At 37.1% G+C, this 19,884-nt stretch overlaps 1 protein-coding gene across 5 annotated transcripts in view; it reads right to left on the minus strand.

The window, feature by feature from the left end:
• The window catches only part of ZMYND8 (zinc finger MYND-type containing 8), a 57,316-nt gene that overhangs the window by 16,270 nt on the left and 21,162 nt on the right, over positions 1–19,884 (minus strand). For 4 of the 5 annotated variants that reach the window (XM_009987904.2, XM_086623186.1, XM_086623185.1 and 1 more), the window contains exons 3-12: positions 16,809–16,957; positions 13,230–13,448; positions 12,197–12,310; positions 10,392–10,484; positions 9,148–9,235; positions 8,479–8,534; positions 7,775–7,852; positions 6,748–6,863; positions 5,175–5,656; positions 2,888–3,028 (exon numbers count right to left, since the gene is read on the minus strand). In XM_009987904.2, coding sequence (XP_009986206.1) covers positions 2,888–3,028; positions 5,175–5,656; positions 6,748–6,863; positions 7,775–7,852; positions 8,479–8,534; positions 9,148–9,235; positions 10,392–10,484; positions 12,197–12,310; positions 13,230–13,448; positions 16,809–16,957 — 1,536 coding nt within the window. The remainder of the gene's footprint in view (positions 1–2,887; positions 3,029–5,174; positions 5,657–6,747; positions 6,864–7,774; positions 7,853–8,478; positions 8,535–9,147; positions 9,236–10,391; positions 10,485–12,196; positions 12,311–13,229; positions 13,449–16,808; positions 16,958–19,884) is intronic. The other variant, XM_086623187.1, reaches the window with a different exon arrangement.

Here is a 19,884-nt window from a genome sequence, read left to right on the forward strand (position 1 = left end):
AGTTAGTTGCTTGTTCAGGGGAGGAGGAAGGGGACAAGAAGAAAGAGGAAGGAATGGAAAGAAGAATTAGGTTTGGCCAGTTTATCTCCTTGAACTGGCTCACGGTAGGATCAAAAGAGCCAATGTCATATGCTGGAAAAGGAAAGAGGCCATGGCGAAGACAGAGGCAACACTGGCACAATGTGCATTTGTGTTTTGTTTAGAGTTTCAATCCACAGCTGTTAAAGATGTCACAGTATTGCCTTATTTTACTTTTTCTAAAAAAAAAAAACCCAACAGAAAAACAACCAACAAACACCACATATACTTACAAGATGTTTTTTGTTAAAGTGAAATAAACACAAAGAGCAGAGCCAATGATTCCTTTGACCGGACACTCTTTACAAGTCTGAACTTAGTATCAATGTGTACATTCCACATTTAAAACTGAAGAGCCATGGTACGTAATGACTCAGCACTACGGCTGTCTCAGTCAGGCTTGGCCACTCTCTCTCTTGCTGCGTTGCAAATAAAGTCTGTACTACAGACAGAGGAGGTACAGGAGGAGCCATTCAAGTATTTATGCAGGTTTTGTTTACTGCTAAAATAGCACTTCCTCATCTCTTCCTAGAGAGATGCAGCAACTTGTGTGGTGCAATCCCACAAGCCAAATATACAGGCTATAATTGGGATCATCCTGGCTTGTACTATGTATGCATTACAGCATACACAAATTCAGTCTGAACAACACCCAGTCGTCCTTTCCAGTCCCAGTGAAACGGTCACAAAGGTAACACCGAGTTTCACACTGCTCATGTCACATATCCCTACTGGAAGAGGCTAAACATAACACAAACTCTGTCACTTTCACTGCAGCGTAAATTTTGAAAATAAAAATGAAGGTTCTAAGTCACTTAAGTACTTTTTGAAAAATTTGTTCCTTTTATTGGAAATGTTTACTAAACTAGGTTTCTTCTTCCTGTGCTATCTACGTCACCCAATCCACACTAATTCCACAGCAATAATGGTTATATCACCCTTAGAGCAGAATTTGATTCAAGCCCTTCACAGCCTTAGTTAACTACACGGCAGAATACAAACAGAAGAACAAATGGACAATGGGTGAAGATGAAGTCAAGACACTGTAACGCCTCCCCAGGGAACACTACATCTTAATATACGAAAGAAGTTTCACCATCCAAATTTCTCTATTTAACCTACAAGCGGGTCTCACTGAGATCTGGATTTCCAATCTGTCTCATTAATATCAAAGTATTAGTAAAAAGAAAACAGAGCCAAAGAGCAGACAAGCCCATTGTGGAGAAATCTCCAAGTTCTGATCACCAAAGTCTTTACTTCTTCTCATTACTGATCTGAAAATTTTCACTCCTCACTTGTTCAAACTTCTTGTTCCATCTTTTCTGCCTCTTGTACAAGGACAGATCCTATACTAACCGGAATATGTATTTTTTCCAAGCAACCTGTATATGGCTTAGTCATTCACACCTCCATTTTTCAATTTAGCCAGTCTGCCAGTAACAACAGATGACTCATCTCCATTATTTTTCCTTCCTTATTGCTGAATTGGAGTATAATCATAGAATTCTCCTAGTACTCTGCTCAAGGTATGTAAGTGTCTTTGTTTCCCAGACTTTCACTTTTGTTTTTTCAGAGAGAAACCTGTTCACATTATGCACGACAACGAGACACACTAAGTCATATCTGAAAACCACAGGATTCACAGATGAATCTACGTCTGGCATAGGTGACACTATTAAATGAACAAGGCTTGCCATTTTTATTTCTAGCACCAAAGGAAAATCTCCTAAAGCTGAAAAAATAACTCATATTCTACTTCAAAGCATACTAGCTGTTCTTTTATGGTATTGCTCATGGACCATAACATCAGATTGTCTGATCCACGCTATTTATTCAAAATGTTCTATGCTCCAGCTGATGTCTCCCATCTGTGGCTCAAACTACTGCAGCATTACATATTTCTTAACGTTTTTCCAAATGCATTGTCACCTCAGATAAGGCAACAAACAGCTGCAGCACAGCAGAAGAAATTAATTCTATGGTTATGTTCACACAGATAGATTAGCACACTGGAAAACATACTTGTGAGCTTGTATCCAGAATCAGAATATCTGCAATTCACTGAAAACGTGAATTCAGCATTTGAGCTCAAGCCTTCTTGAAGTATTGGGCTAACACCAAGGGCAGAATCCTGTTTCTCTGTGTAATATTAGGTGGAGGTTAAAAGCAGCCAGAACTGAATCAGAATACTCACAGGAACCAAGCATGACTGAGGAAACTGATTTACATCCGTTTGACTTTCAGAACTATTTTACCAACTTAGTACTTACCTACTCCATCTTTCAAAATTCCAGAATCCCAAAATTTACTTCTAGGGATTTTCAAGACATCTGCTAATTCCTTTCATCCATCTATCTCCCTAGGGAGGGATGGTCAGTGAGGAGGTGATGTGAAGGCAGCAGAGAGAAGAAGCCCTAGTAAATCCTAAATCCCAAAGACCACAAGAAAACCTTGCCAGCAACTCACTTGAGACTAAGAGGCAAAAAGCATCAGTGTTCATGTAATCACAAGCTTTAGAAACTTACCTACTATTTAGAAACATACATTTGTACGGTTCAGCTAAAAAAAAAATGAATCATCCTTTCACTACTTCCTTTCATGAACAAGGAAAAACAATAACAGGAACTTCCATTTATAAAGCAAAAAAAGAACAGCATATTTGATGAAACAATAATTACACACATGCCTTATTTAAAGTCCTTTGTTCATTTAAAGCCACATACAAGCAAGTTTGTTCATATTGTGTTGCACTGACATCACTAATTTGTTCAGCTGTAAGAATATTAGAATTTCAAAGGTTAAGACTAACCAAGATTAAGATTCAGAATGCTTCCTGGAGTAGAAGTTCTTTCTTGCTTAGCAGAAATTGGCGTTGATGCTTGAGGAGAGAAAGGTTTGGGGCTGCCTGACAAGCTCCCTGCTTGACCCGTTCTTGTTGGCACTGGAGAAGCTGAAAAAGTACAAAATTAATAAAGAAAGATTTGAAAATAATGGCAATAAAGCTGTATTCACTGGGACAAAACAGCTTTTAAACCTACACAAGCAGGGGAAATATTTTTGTTTAATAATTGCAACGCTGTGTTATATCTCCATTGCAAGTTACAACTATCTCTTTAATTTTAGTTTAAGAAAGAAAGAAATCATATGGAAAATAATTTTATTGCAGCTATATAGTTGGGCCAAACGTGTGCTTACCCTCAAAACCACTCCATTTGCAGTGACAAACTTTCTAGCTTTGAGATTTGGTTATTTGAGATGTTAAAAAATTCTGACAATTTAAATCCCCAATATTCTAATTTACACAGAGTTTAAGCAAAATCCTATGCTCTGAGCCTTTAAAATCTCCACAAATTAATGTTTTAAAAACAAACTGCTAGAAACAGACAAACAGTCTAGAAAAGGAAGCATCTACAGGCCATTACCTAAAAAAAGACTAATTTTTGTAATCAAAAGACCAATTTCTGTCTGTTAAATCTCTGCTTAATGCTCTGAAAATGTCATCCTAAACTCACTACTGGACACTTTTTCTTCCCCAGTACATCCAGGATTGTCCATATACTTTCAGATTCCCAAACGGTAGCAATATCTGTTGTTTCAGTAACTGTTTCCAAGTTATTTTCTACACATCACTCAAAATACACAACAGAAGCATCCAAATAAAACCATTCTTGTCTAAGGATAGTGCAGTCGTACTACCTGAGTTACTTTTTACAGCAAACAAGTAATTTAATTTACATTTGAATTGAAATACACAGATTCCAGTATAGGACAGCTAAGTTTATACATAAAGTAAATACTACAGAAGTTATCATTTGTAACAATATACAGGTAGAAATGCCAGGTGGGAAACTGAATATTCTAGTTTAACTGCTGTTCAATCCAATCCAGCATTTGTATGCACTAGGAAAGAGGACAGTAAGGCCAGAGAAAAAGTAAGAAAAATTTCCCAGAATTGCTATGATAATCAAGAATCCAGAGTACTGGGATAAGATCTGTCATCTTCTATCTTTATCTGACAAAATAGCTTTAATGTGACTTTCCGTAAATGTCTCCACTACTATAAAGAAACAAAAACGTGGTATAACAAAAGCTCTACGTTTTAAGACACGAAACATTACCTGTTAGCTACATCTTTTATACAAGAGAGCTGTACACACATAAATACACGATAATTTTTGTATAAAATGAATTGTTCCTTTTGACATGTTAATCTACTGAAAAATCCAAGTATGTTCACATATTTAAATCCATAGTTACTTTGTCATCGTTTTCTTAAGATGGACAGGATCAGATCACAAACACTTTTGTACCAAAAGGTAGTTTCTCAGCCTAGCCTTTATTGGCTAGAAAGAGTAAGATAACAAATTAATAAATAAACAGATAGATAGATAGATAAAATTCTGTTATTTATTTATTTAAAAATTGTAATGGGACATATTGATTCAGTTTTCTACACAAAGACATCCTTTCACCAAAAACAAAGTTTTAAAGTACTCACTTAATGAATATACTGCACCATTTCTTGCAGATAGTGATGAACTTTCTTTTAGGGATGAATAAAACTAAGATAAAGGAGTCTGCGTGAGCGCCACAAAATTTGCTACCATTTGGCCTTTGACTTCATTATAAGCCTGCAAAGTCCAAATTCAGTCGCCTGCACTCCTTTTTCTCTATATCCACGCTGCCTATGGAATTGTAGTTTTAGCATATTTTAGCTACTCAGATGGGAGCACTATAAATTAAGGTCATTGCTTGAAAAAGAGCTATAAAATTTTAAATCAAATACTTCCTAATCATGACAATTGTAACTCTTTTTGTGTTTACTTCCATCTCCATTCATCTTGATAGTTACAACTGTTTCCTGCTATTTAAACTAGAGAGTTTTGGCTGCTTTTCAAGATTATTTATTCCTTCCCAATGCGACAGAAAGGACTGTTATTTCTTATCTGTGATACTGAAAGATAAAACCATCTTTTTTTCCTAAAATTTCTTTTTAAAAACGAGTCATTATACAGTCTGTCTTTAAAAACTACATTGAATAAAACTAGTGCATTAACCAAATACAAAGTCCTGTACCCCCCTTTTTTTAATTTTACCTGTATTTTTTTCAATAAAGTCCATGGATTCTTCACTGGCACTAAAATGACTGGAAGTTGCTTTTTTCTCCGCATCCTGTTCTACATCAGATCCAGTGTGAACCGAGGAGTTTGTACTCATTGGTGACCGTGGCATATCAGTCAATGAAATCCTACGACCAGTACTACTGCTCAGCATAGACTTGCTCATTAGAATCTTGGGTGATGCCGTCATGTCAAAGTTCAGTTTGATTTTCTCTTGTTTGTCTGTCTTTGCAGTTCCAGCAGTTGGGTTTGCAGGGTCTAATAACATTTGGTATTGATTGTTGGGAGTATATGGTGTCCGGAAAGGTGCGTAATTAAATACTCCAAATTTTCTTCGAATGTTATCAACATAAACCTCCATTTCTTGCATTGCACTATTGAAGATGCTTTTAGTCTTTTTCACAGAAAAAGGAATTTCTTTAGACATGAGGTAGCAATTATTTATTGGAACCCAGGCCCTACATATAAAACAGAAAAATAAAAGATAACATAACCACCTTTCACATTGTGGATTGATATTGGCAACTTTAGTGCAAATACTAATTTATTTTAGCCTAATCATAAAGATATGCACACCTCGGATCATTTCAATGGACCATCTCTACCTTCTTCTTTTAATAGTTTAGTGCTTAGTTTTGGTAAGAAAGTAAATTGCAAGTCTTAGATAATCATTAGTTTATTTTACTCTACCCAGTAACGCATAAAACATTAATAAACACTGGTCAAATATAACAAAATATTCCTAATTAGAATTGTCTGTGTAGCTGTAGGATGACCATTGCTAAACAGTCTGTCCATCTGTCATAGTTAGCAGAAAAACATAAAAAGCAGGTCAGGAAAAAAAGACTCCACATGCACGCTCTTAAAAACATTTTACACTCCATGTCAGGGAGATTCAACTCCTTAATGCCAGGAAAAGTTCTGTCAACAAGTATTGGACAGATTTTATTTATCATGAAATGCAGCAGACTAAAACCGTGCCTTCCAAGATACTAAAACACCAGGAACTTTGATTTAATTATTTCATGGCCCTATACAGTTGTGCCATTTTTTTACAGTACGTGGTTTTATAACTGTATAGATTTATATTTTCAATTAAGGAAAAATCAACTCGTATTCATCATTGCTTTTTCCATCAAAGCAGAGCGTTCACAAGTGCAGAAAACTTAATTCCTTTCAGAGGAATGAAAAAACTGACATTTTCAACCAGATTCTATTTTCTGTATTTTTTAAATCTACAATTGTGTGTTTATTCCCATGGTGTTTAAACAACAAAGAACTTTATTGGCCCCTTCTACCTTTGAGAACTACAGTTCTCTGCAGCACAAAACCAGACATGGGAATTAACTTGCATACTCACTGAGATTATGTATGTATTCATCTTACAAACACAAGACTTACATTCTGCAGACATCATGTAAGAAACTGAAACTGTATATATATGCTACGGTATTATACAGTTTATTAGGCTCAAAAAACTCGAAGAGCACAAAATTACAACAAGAGTTTCGTAAGTACAGCCAAAGACATCCTTTGGTTGAATTCCCACCTGTCGTGCTGGCCAAAGAAACGGGCATCAACTTGCCCGTCTTTATCCCTCAGTGCTTTAGCAGGCCAGAATGGAAAGCCTTTGAGTTTAGCCCAGACCAAAGGGTGGGGATTGCTCTACAGGAGGAAGCAAAATGCACAGTAAGGAATACAAGCAGTATTATCTTCAAATCTGATAAACAACTTTTTTTTTTTTAATTGTACGTGTTACTTAGATTCAATAAAGATCCAACATGCACAAGGCACTTGCCAAATAAACGATTCCATTTTACTGTATACTTGATAGATGCAAAATAAATCCTGAGAGGACAAAACAGTAAAATTACTTTTAAAAACACCACAAAACCTCAAGTATCTCAATTAAACATGTCATAATTGCACTTTTATTTACAAAGTGCATTTATTTATTTATAAAAAATAATTTATTTTTTATTATTCCCCTCTGAATATGTAGCATAAAGTAAGTTAGGCTAGGGCAAATCTTTCAAATTCTCTAATTTTCACTTAAGCCCAGTAGAGAACTTGATGGATTATACACTTTTACTGAAGAATCTTAAGAATTCTTCCCAAGCTTGGTGCAATATTAAACAAAACCAGAAATCGGACCATCTATTAATAGGTCATGAAAGAAAAACCAAGTCTAAATCCTCAGATCCAGACCTGCAGAAAGAGACATTCACACTTCAGAAACCCTACTCTGAATGCAAGCACCACATGCAGGCACAGACGACCCAGGAGCAGGTGTCTTATATTTGAGAATAGAGAACCTACAGACTGGTTGCTGACACCCTTCACAGTTATTTCTGGCTGAACCAATGTTTTGTGACAGCATGCAATCTTATAGCTAAAAATCTTGAGATAGTCTGAGTCCACAAAGAGCATGATGCACAAGCTACTTGGTAAACTACAGCAGCTCTCCTCAACTCAGTGACCACCGCAGGTTTAAAACAACAGAGGGATAACAAGCAACAGTCAAACGAGAACTGCTAGTGTAATGTATTACTAGACTACCACAATCCTTAACTTACACAAGGCTCACAAAACCAATTTTCTCGTTTTTGGCAAGCAGCTAAATAACATTCCGGACATACTTCAATTTCATTCATCTGAAAAGAAAAAGCAAACTGTTATTGGAGAGCTTAAACTGAGTCTGAAGTTTGATCAGTATTATTGTGTTAACCTGTCTAGTTCGCTAGCATCATTTTCCACAAATTTGTGGTCCTAAATCAACATTCCCCAGATGGCCAAGAGGCTAATAACATTCTGGTTTGTATCAGAAATAGTCTGGCCACATTATGGATTGCCACTGAAATAAAATCACTGCAAATGATCAGTCAAGAACGCATGCAGTCATTTTTGCATTTATTCAGAGAAATTCCATACTGTTACAGGAAAAGAACCACCAAAAAATGCATCTATGAATCAGATGATGTGGGTCTTTTTCCAACTCAAAATATTCATTTAGAAGATTCTTTGTGCAGAATCCATATGTCCACTTTATTCTCCCACCTCGCAAGTCTTAATTATAGATAGTGACTATCCAAATGGAAGACACATTAGCAATGCCCTTGTCAAAAAGGCCATGGATATGCATATCTAAATGTAAGAAAGTCTACAAAAAGTATAGTTATGCAACACACGCGTTAGAAAACATCTATTATTTCACTCATGAATACATGAAATAGAACACTTTGAAAATACAGAACAATTAAGTTAATTGGGGCACACATACCTCATGCTCACAGATTTTGATGATGACTTTTGCTGTTTGTGTCAATTTGTGATTTCCTGAAGAAAGAAAAAAATTGTTATGCTGGAATTATGATAAAAATGAACAGGTTTTAGATTTGAAAGTTAACATTAAAGACAAAATAGAACATCGAAAGAGACAATGTAAAACACATCTGTATAAACTACATGCTTGCAAAAGCAGATGGTAGGCACTGTTCTCAACACAACATCGTACCAATGTTCAAATGTTCCTTCCTGAAGCCTACTGCAGCCTGCCCACCACTGATACACTCTTTCAGTGAGGGACATGCTGTATCATCTCAATTAGGTCTCCTAATAAAGTGCTGCACAATGCAAAACGCTAAAGCAACTTGGGGGTTGGAACAGGATGATCTTTAAAGCTCCTTTGAACCCAAACCATTGTATGATTTAACTTATCTGAATTTTTTTTTAGGTGGAATGAGCAAGTGACAGCACAGGCTGTATTTGGTCCTACAGTTTTCAGTACGCCAGTTGTTAAAAAAAAAAATAAAAATCTGTTGCGTTAGTCACTATGGTCATTAACAGGGAGACACTTTCAGCATTTGCCATCTAAAAGTCTACAAATTGCTCTATAAGTTCAACTCTTTCAGTTTTGTATTTGAGGACATAAGTATATATTAATACTTACCCCCATTGTAAATAATGCAGTTGTGCAAAATCCATTTGGCATCAGCCAAAAATGCTTCAGTGCAACCGTACATTTTCTTTTTAACATTCTGTAAAGAAAAAATTAAGAATGTATCAGCAAACAGAAATGAGTGAAAAGTGACAGCTTCTTCCTGAACATTGTTTCCTATTAGTCATACAATTAATAAAACTGAGAAGTACTTATTTACTGTAAGACTTATGATTCTAAATACTTAAGAACCTGTCAAATTCAAGGTGTCTTTTGGCTGCCCTGAAAATGTATGAACTGTCTAAATTAACCTTAAATAATGAATTACTTAGATCAGCGTCTTCAACATTTCAAAAAAAAAGTGTTAATTTCCTGTAGCAATGTTCCATTCCACGTCTCTGCAGAAAACAGTCTGATATGTTACCACTCCACAACATTTTTATTTTTTAGTTTTTACAGGACCCAAAAGAAATTATTGGTCATAGTACATTAGACAGCATGTTTGATATTCCAGTCTCCCACTGGGTAAAGTAATTTGAATAGATAAAATCAGTCACATGGTTTTGTTACACCTTTACACCATAAAGGCATCATGCTCCACTGTAAAGACATGGAGAACGAAAACTTGCTCTCTCTCCACCAGGTCCTAGCAGAAAAAGCTCTGCAATGCTTCACTTTTCATTAAGCAGTGGAGAATGGAGAACCTCTTCATGATTTGACACTCTTAAATTATTATTGAACTGAGAGTAAAAGTCCCATTATCCACCTCTTGGCTGTTTCTTTTTTCTTCTACATCTCAAGTGCAGTGGAGATTATGGTATTTGTTGAATGATCAGTAAAATGAGCCTGGAAAGTCCCCTGGATATACACTCAAATGGTCCCAAACTAATGGACTAGTGATCCAATAAAAGCTTATAAGCATGACGACCAAATGCAGACCCTGGTTAATGAAATCTCTCCACAGGATCATTCCTGGAATTAGATGAATTTATACAGGGGGAAGTCATCAGTGTAAGCTTGGCTTTTTCATACTATTTTTCCTGAGCATTTGTTACTGGTTCAGACAAAACAGTGGACTTGTTCAATTGGCATATGATTGGTTTTAAGCTGTAACTGAGCTGGCATTTATAATAACAAAAATAAAAAGCATCAAAATAATTTCAAGCAACCTCTCTCCCCAATTTCATCAAACATGCCAGAAATCTTAATGATGGCAATCAACTCAAGGAATCTTCTTCCTTTAGCTTCACACAAACCTTCTCTAATGTACAAAGATCCATTGGATGAAAGATATATTCTGCATAATCTGGGTGTTGATCCAGTGAAACTGGCTTTTGAAATGGCTCTGTCTGTTAGGAAGAAACAAAAATAGTAAATTACACTGCTTAATAATGCTGAACAGTTTCATCAATGACACAATACTCATTCATTTTCTAATGCTACTTCTAACTGTGATGTCAGAGAAAATTCTTTAAAGGTAATTATAAAACTTTGAGAAGTAATAGAGAATTGGCAGAACAAGAGAAACAGAAAGGTCTCATTTAACTGATTTTTCACATGCTGGAAGTAACGAATTTGCAAAAGTTAGAGATTTTGTAAAATGTATTGTTGTAATTTACAGTAGAGTGTTTTTGTGAGGAGTATCAGATGAGGCTCAACAGCCTCTTCTTTTTCAGACTCTCATTGGAATCAAAACTTTCAAAACAATGGTGGCTTTGTAACGCAAACACATTGAAAACATTTACCAGTGGAACTCCACATAGTATCTGCTAATGTGGAGGGACCTCAATTCTTGGAACACAACCAATTAAACTACTCAGGTACCAAACCAATAGGTTATTACTAAAATGTGTAAAGGGAAAACATCTCAATAGCATTCATTGAACATTAGCTTTCTAAACACATTTTCAAAATATTTGTGACTTCAAGATAAACAAACACTGACACTTTGCTATGGAATAGCAGCACTTAAGGCTTCTAATGGCTCCATCTAATAGGATAGTGTTCTCCACTCCAGAGTAAAAGAATTCCAAGAGCCAAAATCTGTCAGTATTTAAGAGTAACCTTCCCAGAAATTGTCACTCTTGTTCTGCTAGAATACTTATCACAGAGAGATGAGAGCTGCAGAGCCCATGATTTCGCACATCTGGTGTTCCCAATATACTTTACTGTAACACTGCAGGCACAGAGACACCCTCCCTGCTCCTCTAGCTTGTGTGCAGGAACAGGGCGACAATAAGAGTTAAGACAACTCTTGGTAATTCATCACTTTGTACTTGGATTTACCGTTATCTTCACATATGTGAAAACTAGGCAAAGCTTGCATACTGAAAAACAAGTGACTAGAACTGTTGAAACTTAGAAGCAAGAATGAGTAACTGGAATAGCTGAAACTTCGAGGCATGGTGACTTTGAGAAGTGAGTATAAGGCGGACATATGAAGACAGGTACAAGTTGGAGGAAAACCCATTTTACCTCTGTGATAAAAATTCATAGAACAGCAGCGTCATATTGCATGAAAGTCAATGGCACAGGTTTTCACCACAGTGAGGAAAATTTCTTCAGCATTTTAGAAGTATATGATACAACTAACTTTTGTGGTAAGAACAATTTCTACTAACAGATAGAAGCTAGGTTTTCAAGAAGTATAATCAATAACACAACAGTATCTGTGCCTAGGGTTCCTGCCCATATAACTGGATTGGTACGATATCATGTCTCCTCATGCCTCTTGTATCTCAGAGACATTGAGCAATGTCCACTTTCAGAGAGAGATAAATCACCATGTCCCACGGGAAAGCCATGTTATGCTTCCACTGCACCTACTGAAACTACATCCAGAAGTTACATCAAGAAACTATAATTTTAACGCAGTCCAAAACACCATATAAAGCCTAACTAATCTGTCTGAACTAGAGAGGAGGCAGACAGCACAGAAGCTGTCACAGAGAATCTAATAAAATAAACCAGGTTCATAATCCACAGAAGGAAGCAAAAACCAGGATTATGACAAACATATGATCCAAGCATTAAAAAAAAATAAAATAATAATCTTCCTTACCCCTGGCTGTTTCATTTTCTGTAGTGCAAACTTCAGTAAATACGATAGCTGTTCAATGGTGAGCATTGTCATAGCTTTACTCTGAGTTTCTATGCATTCTGCGACTGTGATTTTCTAAAAGTTAAGATTAAAAATACTTTGTCAGCAAACATTTCTTGGTAAATTCTCTGCTGAAACATTCTAGCATTCAAATGGAAGACAATAACTATATAATAAGAAACAAAACATTTCTGATGATGCAGTATAAGTACTTCAGATGCTTGTTTTACTTGGTTTTTGTTCTTGGTATGTTAATCAAAAACAAAACTAAAAGAAAGAAGAAAAAGAAAGGGGGGAAAGATCAGAAAAGCATCCATTATCTTCAAGATCATGCAAAGTGAACGTGTGAATACATAAAACTCCCAAATATAATGCAGGTTCACAGCAATGTGAACAAGTGAGAAGGTCACTTGGACTCTAATACAATAAGTGATCAAATTAAAACGTGATAAACCAATTTACTTTCATTAAAGATACTTTGATGTTAAGTATTCTCTCCTCAAGTATCATTGGAGAGGAATGATTAAACCTTTCCTCAGCCCTGCAGAGAAAAAAAAAAAAATAACACACACACACACAAAAAAAACCCCAACAAAAATCCCCCACTTGTTTATGTTGACCCTACAGTGCAATTTTTCTGCACTGCTGCAGAACTGATGAGCCCACTAGAAGAAGCACAAGTTAAACTAGACAAAACTGCAGAATTTTTCCAGAATTAGAGGTGCCTGCTGAAGATATGACTCTGAAATGGTGCTTTCTCTAAAGATGGAAAGACAAAGGAAGCTGAAGACTCGTGGTGAGAAGGCAAACACAATCCAGGTACACACACAGAAAAAGTGGAGAAGGAGCAATGGATGCCTCCTCTTCTGTACGAGTTTTTCTGGTACCTTTACCAAGAGACAATATAGGAACAAACCAGAAATGTTTCAAAACGCAAAAAACCTGCTTGTATCTCACAAACAAGAAAGAAATTTGCTCCTTATATCAAACTAACCTCACATTCTGGGCAAAACCAATCCCCCTCTGGTTCCGCTGTCAGTTTCAGACACTTAGCATGATAAACCCGAGGACAGAGTTCACAGCAGAGGACTTGGCCTTCCCGATGACAAACCCAGCAATAGAAATCATTCCGTCCATCCTGTGGTACAACATCAACAGGGTCTGTGGTGAGTGGCTGCTTCATATAGTAAAACGGACCATGTCTTAGTTCTGACTGAAATGTAGGCAAGAAAAACAGGTTTGGTTTCAAAACAAATTTGCATTTTTTCAAATAATAATATTCATAATATATAAGTAAACAGTAGTTTACAGAGTTTGATTAACATTTATGCAAGCACAGTATCTTATTCATTGCACAAAGTCATTCATAAAGAGGTTAACTTCTTATTCAGATGTCAAATACTAGTTAACACTCCAGACTGAAAATAAATTTTTGTGGCAAGTGAAGGTATCAAGTGCAAGACATGCAATCCCACAAAAGTCAGTAAACACTTTTGTCTTCAAGAAAGAAGTTTTGCTACAGAAACCATTAGGTCCTCTAAACTCAGAATTCCAAGGGACTGTGCAAGCTACGTACTGAGATATTTAGTGGTGGCTAAAGCTGAGACAACTGAAGAAGTTAGTCCTGAAACAAGAAGTTTAACACCATGCAAACCTGTCCTAAGTTGCAGCAGTTCACAACTTTGTACAATGAAGCAAGCCAGTGCCGATTTTGATTTTTAAGGCAAACGGTAGAGTAGGATGACAAAGGAGCAAGTTCACATCCTGAACAGCCTCCTCTGCTGCAGGAGCAGGAACACTGGGAGAGATTTAATCCACCATCTAAATGCACGTCAGAATTTAAGACTCGCAATCTCTACTGGTTTGCCTGCACTAGAGAACAGTGTTAACTTCGTAAACTGCATGAACTGGTCTTCCACTTGAGCCCCAGACAGTTCAAAGATGACATGGCTGATGCCAAAACACAAGCAAAGACCCTGGAATGGATAAAATGGGCCCCCAGATAACTAAAGCTTGTTAGATCAGCTTTGAAGAGTTGCGAGCACTTACTGGAAAACAACATTCTCTTTATTAACGACGAGGCAACGTTAAGTTTTCTGTTTGGTATTAATTATAGGGGTGGTTTGCTGAGGAGGGCATAGAAGGAAACAATCTTGAGGTTTAGGCAGTTTATTTAATTTGATTCTTTTGTTTGTTTGATGTAAAACCATTTGCTCATGACATTACTTGTAATTATCCAAATGCTTGTAGTTTGCAAAACTGTTTTGTTTGGTTCTCAGGTAATTTTGCATGCATCCTACACCATTTACACATCTGCAAGTTCTTAGATCCTTAAGCTGTCACATGCCCATGTGACTCATAGAACAGTGCAAACATATGCATGTTCCATACCTTTGCAGCATCCTGTACAAAATTAGTCACACAAGGCATAAAATAACGTCATCAGAAACCACCAGCATGCCAGCTTGGACCATGATATTTCTAGATTTCTAAAGTTACAAAGGATAAGGTCTAATTATTTGCATGAATACAGGACCTTCAAGGTCAAATTAGATGACACGGAAGCGACAACCCAGCTGAAGATGATGTATCTCAAAAGATACACCAGAAGAGAGATCATCTGCAGTTGTCTAACACTAGGTAAAATCTTAGGCAAAGAAAGGATGTTACCCACAAACATTCCCAAAGCATTCTGCAACCTAAAGTTTCACTCAATTTTCTATTAGTTTTGGTGTTTTTCATTTTTCTACTCTACAGATGATACAACTACTGAAAAGATACTTTGTTCCCACCATGAAAATGGGTAGTGTTCTTTTCTGTACTTTCTCTGTATGTATATTTAATCATTTAACATGACAAGACTTTCAGAAGGAAGGTTCTATGAGATCCTGTGGAATAAGAGGGACAGCATAAGGCTTTAGCTACATTTCAAATGCATTACTGCTACAATCATTCAAACACATACAAACGCATATGGAAACCCGAGGAAAGAAGGGAAAGTCACAATTTACAGTGCAGAAACATGTTTTGTTTGCAACTATATGCACCACAGCTGTGACATCAAAATCTCAATAGTTCATTTATGGAGATGCAGCTATGAGGCTTTTCCTCCACTGCAGCAAAAGGAAATTACCAGAAGAATTTAATACATATTCTGCCTTTGAAGTAGCATAAGCAGTATATCCACACTAACTTCCTCAGAATCAAAGATACTGCTTTAAGACAAATACAAAACCTGTAAAACTGTTCCACAGAAATCGGCTCATAACATTCAAACTGAACAGAAGTCCATTTTTGCTAGAGCATGAGAGGAATTAATTTTACGCTGAAGGATGCTTCTATCTTTTAGATATCTAGTACCTTGTTTTGTCTAAGCCAAAAACGATTCAACTGCACTTTTTCACTTGTAAAACATTTTAGGAGTTTAAATTTTAACAGTTATGAAAGAAAAGCTTTGTTTTCTCATCTGTTACACAATCAGCCAATTCGAGTTCAAACAGGTGGCAGCTTGTTCTGAAGTCTGTATTAAAGTTATTAAGACCTACAGAATGATACAGAAAACTGAAGAAAAAACAATAATATTTTCGTGCTGCTTTGGGAAGAAAAAGATCACTGTTTATATTCAGTTTAAATTAATATTGAAGCTAGTAGTAAAACAAGCTGACAATTTCAATTACATTATAACTGACCATTTCAGCGTCAGAAGTTTCTGATTTTTAACCTGTCTTAGCTACATTCTACAATTCCATAATTCTTTGCTTGTATTTCAATGCATTAAATACCTGTCGGCACCATTCTGAAGATCTGCTACTGCATCCACAACATGGAATACAAAGCTTCATGCAACTATAGCTTTAGTAAGAGTATCTCGAAAAACTCAAATATTACAAAACACTTTGCAATGTAGAATATGAAGTTAGAGGTTTCCAGTAATGTTGTCCTACCTCAAAATGGATTTATCAGCCAATCAGAACCACAGCTATCAGCTACATTATACTTGAAACTTAACCTGAGAGCAAAACAAGTAACTGTATGCTTCGCTCACATCTGTTCAGCAGCAGAAGAGTCTTTAACAACTGCTGCTACCATCTAGAGCAGAATTTTGCACCTGCTTTAGAAACCATCATCTTTAGGCATGCCCATTTCAAATTTGACATGCAAGACAACATTAAATTAAAAACAACTTGCAAAAGCTAAACAAAACAGATAATATTTTCTTGCTAACTTGTAACAACAGCAACATAAGCAAGTCTGATTGCTTTTCTTCATTAGATATATATTTTATTCTATCCTGTAATATTTCAGGTCTGAGATACCTGGAAAACAGAAAAGGATTTACTGCAGGGAATGTATGTATCAAGTTCAACAGCTGAAATTGTGTTTTCACATGTATTTTTAAATGCATGAATAAACAGTGGAAATTAATACTCTAAGATTCAATTCCACTGTTTGCAAAATCATCTCTGCAGTGCACAGTTAGCAGCTAAGACTTCAGTGGGACAAAATCTCTCCAATAAACATCCAGGATGTAGAGGAATTTATTCTAGCACAACAAGACCATGACTTCTCTTACCTGCTCTTTATTATTACTGTTCAATAGACCAGGTTTCTTTTTCTTTTTTATAGGACTTGTTGATGCATCTTGTGGTGAGTGGCCATTAGAGGAATGTGGAGGGCTGGGAAATTTCCTTTTTTGTGCTGCACGTTCGGCAGAGCCAGGATCTATAACAGATAACAAACAACATGGCTGAAGAGCACGTATCGACAAAAAACATTCAAGCAAGGTTATGGTTTGCCATTCATGAACAAAATAAAAATTCTCAGTTGTCTTTTACCCAGCCACTGACAAGACTGGAAGCACAGACTTGCTAAGCAATGCCACTGTTAAGTGAATTCTCAATATAGTAATTTAGATTTTTTTTTTTTTCTTTTCCCACAGCATTCTGGCCATTCATCTCAAATTTTAGTTATCTTTTAAAGTGTAACAACAATTATTTCTGTAGTTCAGCAGAGTGCTATGCTAATTTATGTCATACGCTTTAAAAGCAGAGAAACATTATCAGTTCCTGACAGTTTCACTCATGTAATTTAGGAACATAAGAAACAGAAGTGAAAACATGGTAAGAAGAAAGCCAATCTTTATCATTTCTTTCTCATCTTTAAATAAACTTATTGAAATATGTCAATAGAAAAAATGAAATTGTCCTATAGTCTGAAAATAAACAGTCATTTGGTCAAATGACCTTAAGTCATTTGTAGTACCTGCTAAATTGCATTGTAAAAAGACAAAATCAAGACAAGACTCCCAGTTAAGTAGGAACTTTTGACAGCAAGATAGAGCAACAAACAGAAAGTGACATAACTTCTCAGTGCCTTTCACAGTCAGAGTTCTCACACTCCACCAAGCAGATTACAAGAGCAGTTTAGTTAGTCACAGCTTCCATCTATGCCTGAAGTTACTATCCCAAGTAAAGCTCGCAGAAGGGAGCATGTGCCTGTGTCTCGATTGCTCATGGATTGTCATCTTAGTGTAAACTCATCACATCAGCAACTTAAGTAGCCCTGGTGGCTCTGAACTGCATTTCATGAAACGTGCAAAATTCTTGAAAAAAATAGAAGGAAATTGAGACAGCTCTATCAAATGAATATCTATTATGACAATTTTCATGTCTGCTTTGCTCCTCCAACTATGCTAAATTATTTGAATTTTTCAAAGATTCAAAGAGTAATTTTTTTATATGCCCCCATTCGCTGCACAGCCACACAAACGTGTGTAATGCATTCGGCAAAGCAGTTATGCTGGGTGGGAATACGCAGCAAGGAGGAGATATGCTGCTGCTGGTGTTCATGTCACCTTGAAGTTGTATTTTTTCAAACAACAGGTTTTGGCAGCTATTTAGCAGAGGCCAGAGGCAATGAAACTGCTGGTTGCCATGATCTTATATCCTTTCCCTCTTGGATTTGTACTCTTGCCTTCCAGGCCTCACTGAGTGATGGGCTGAGCTTTTTCAAGTTGCCAAGTCACCAAAGCCTCACTGAAACATTTCACCTAAAGTCTCCAATGAACACTAGAAGTACCAAAACAACAATCACTAACTGGATCAATTTATCAGAGCATGTCTATTGTCAGTAGATTTAAACTAACTATAAAAAGGTCCACCAAAAACACTGAAAGTTCCACAAATGTCCAAGCGGAGGCCAGTGACAAGTGGTGTTCCTCAGGGGTCAGTACTGGGACCAGTGCTATTTAACATCTTAGTTGGTGACATGGACAGTGGGATCGAGTGCAGTCTCAGCAAGTTTGCAGATGACACCAAGTTGTGTGGTGTTGTGGACACGCTGGAGGGAAGGGATGCCATCCAGAGGGACCTTGACAGGCTGGAGAGGTGGGCCTGTGAGAACTTCATGAAGTTCAACAAGGCCAAGCGCAAGGTCCTGCACATGGGTCAGGGCAATCCCAAGCACAAGTACAGGCTGGGTGGAGAATGGATTGAGAGTAGCACTGAGGAAAAGGACTTGGGAGTGCTGGTGGATGAGAAGCTCAAGATGAGCCGGCAATGTGCGCTGGCAGCCCAGAAAGCCAGCCGTGTCCTGGGCTGCATCAAAAGAAGCGTGGGCAGCAGGTCTGCCCCTCTGCTCTGCTCTCGTGAGACTCTAGCTGGAATACTGTGTTCAGCTCTGAAGTACCTAGCACAAGAAGGACATGGAGCTGCTGGAGGGCGTCCAGAGGAGGGCCACGAAGATGGTCCGAGGGCTGGAACACCTCTGCTATGAAGAGAGAGTTGGGGCTGTTCAGCCTGGAGAAGAGAAGGCACCGGGGTGATCTTATTGCACCTTTCCAGTACTTAAAGGGGGCTACAGGAAAGCTGGAGAGGGGCTTTTTACAAGGGTGTGTAGTGATAGGACAAGGGGCAATGGATTTAAACTGAAAGAGGATGGATTTAGATTAGATATAAGGAAGAAATTCTTCACTCTGAGGGTGGTGAGGCACTGGACAAGATTGCCCAGAGAAGTTGTGGATGCCCCATCCCTGGAAGTGTTCAAGGCCAGGTTGGATGAGGCTTTGGGCAACCTGTGTGTCCCTGCCCACGGCAGGGGGGTTGGAACTAGATGATCTTTCAGGTCCCTTCCAACCCAAACCATTCTACGATTCTATGAAATAGAAAAATACTGAAAACCAAAGCACCAGACCATTTCACATAGGCAACGGACAAACACCTTTCTCCCACAAAGGCCTACCTATCTGACTTTTAACTACTTATTGAATTAGACAATTTTGTTGAGTGACAACATTCCTCTCAGGGAATGATTTTAACCTATTTAAGGAGTCTCGCAAGCAATATGGCCACTGACACTTTCTCATCAGAGTCTTACAAATGAGCTGGTAAACATTGTTTAGCTCAAAACTGTATTCAGAATAACGCCCTGTCAAGTTGAACAGTTACACAATCGCATTGAAAAGTAGGGCAATTTGTCACATGGCACAATCTTAGAGGGGCTATGACACAATAAAGAACTGAATTAGATTTTTAAATGACTTTTGTATTTTGTGCAAATGTGTAAGGGAAACAGTCAATAAGGAGAAATAAATATTGGCTGCGATAATAATTTGCACAAATAGAGCTAAGATTAACAACCTATGCACTTTT

The sequence above is a fragment of the Tauraco erythrolophus genome, chromosome 18, assembly GCF_009769465.1.
Source record: "Tauraco erythrolophus isolate bTauEry1 chromosome 18, bTauEry1.pri, whole genome shotgun sequence".
Lineage (NCBI taxonomy): Eukaryota > Metazoa > Chordata > Aves > Musophagiformes > Musophagidae > Tauraco > Tauraco erythrolophus.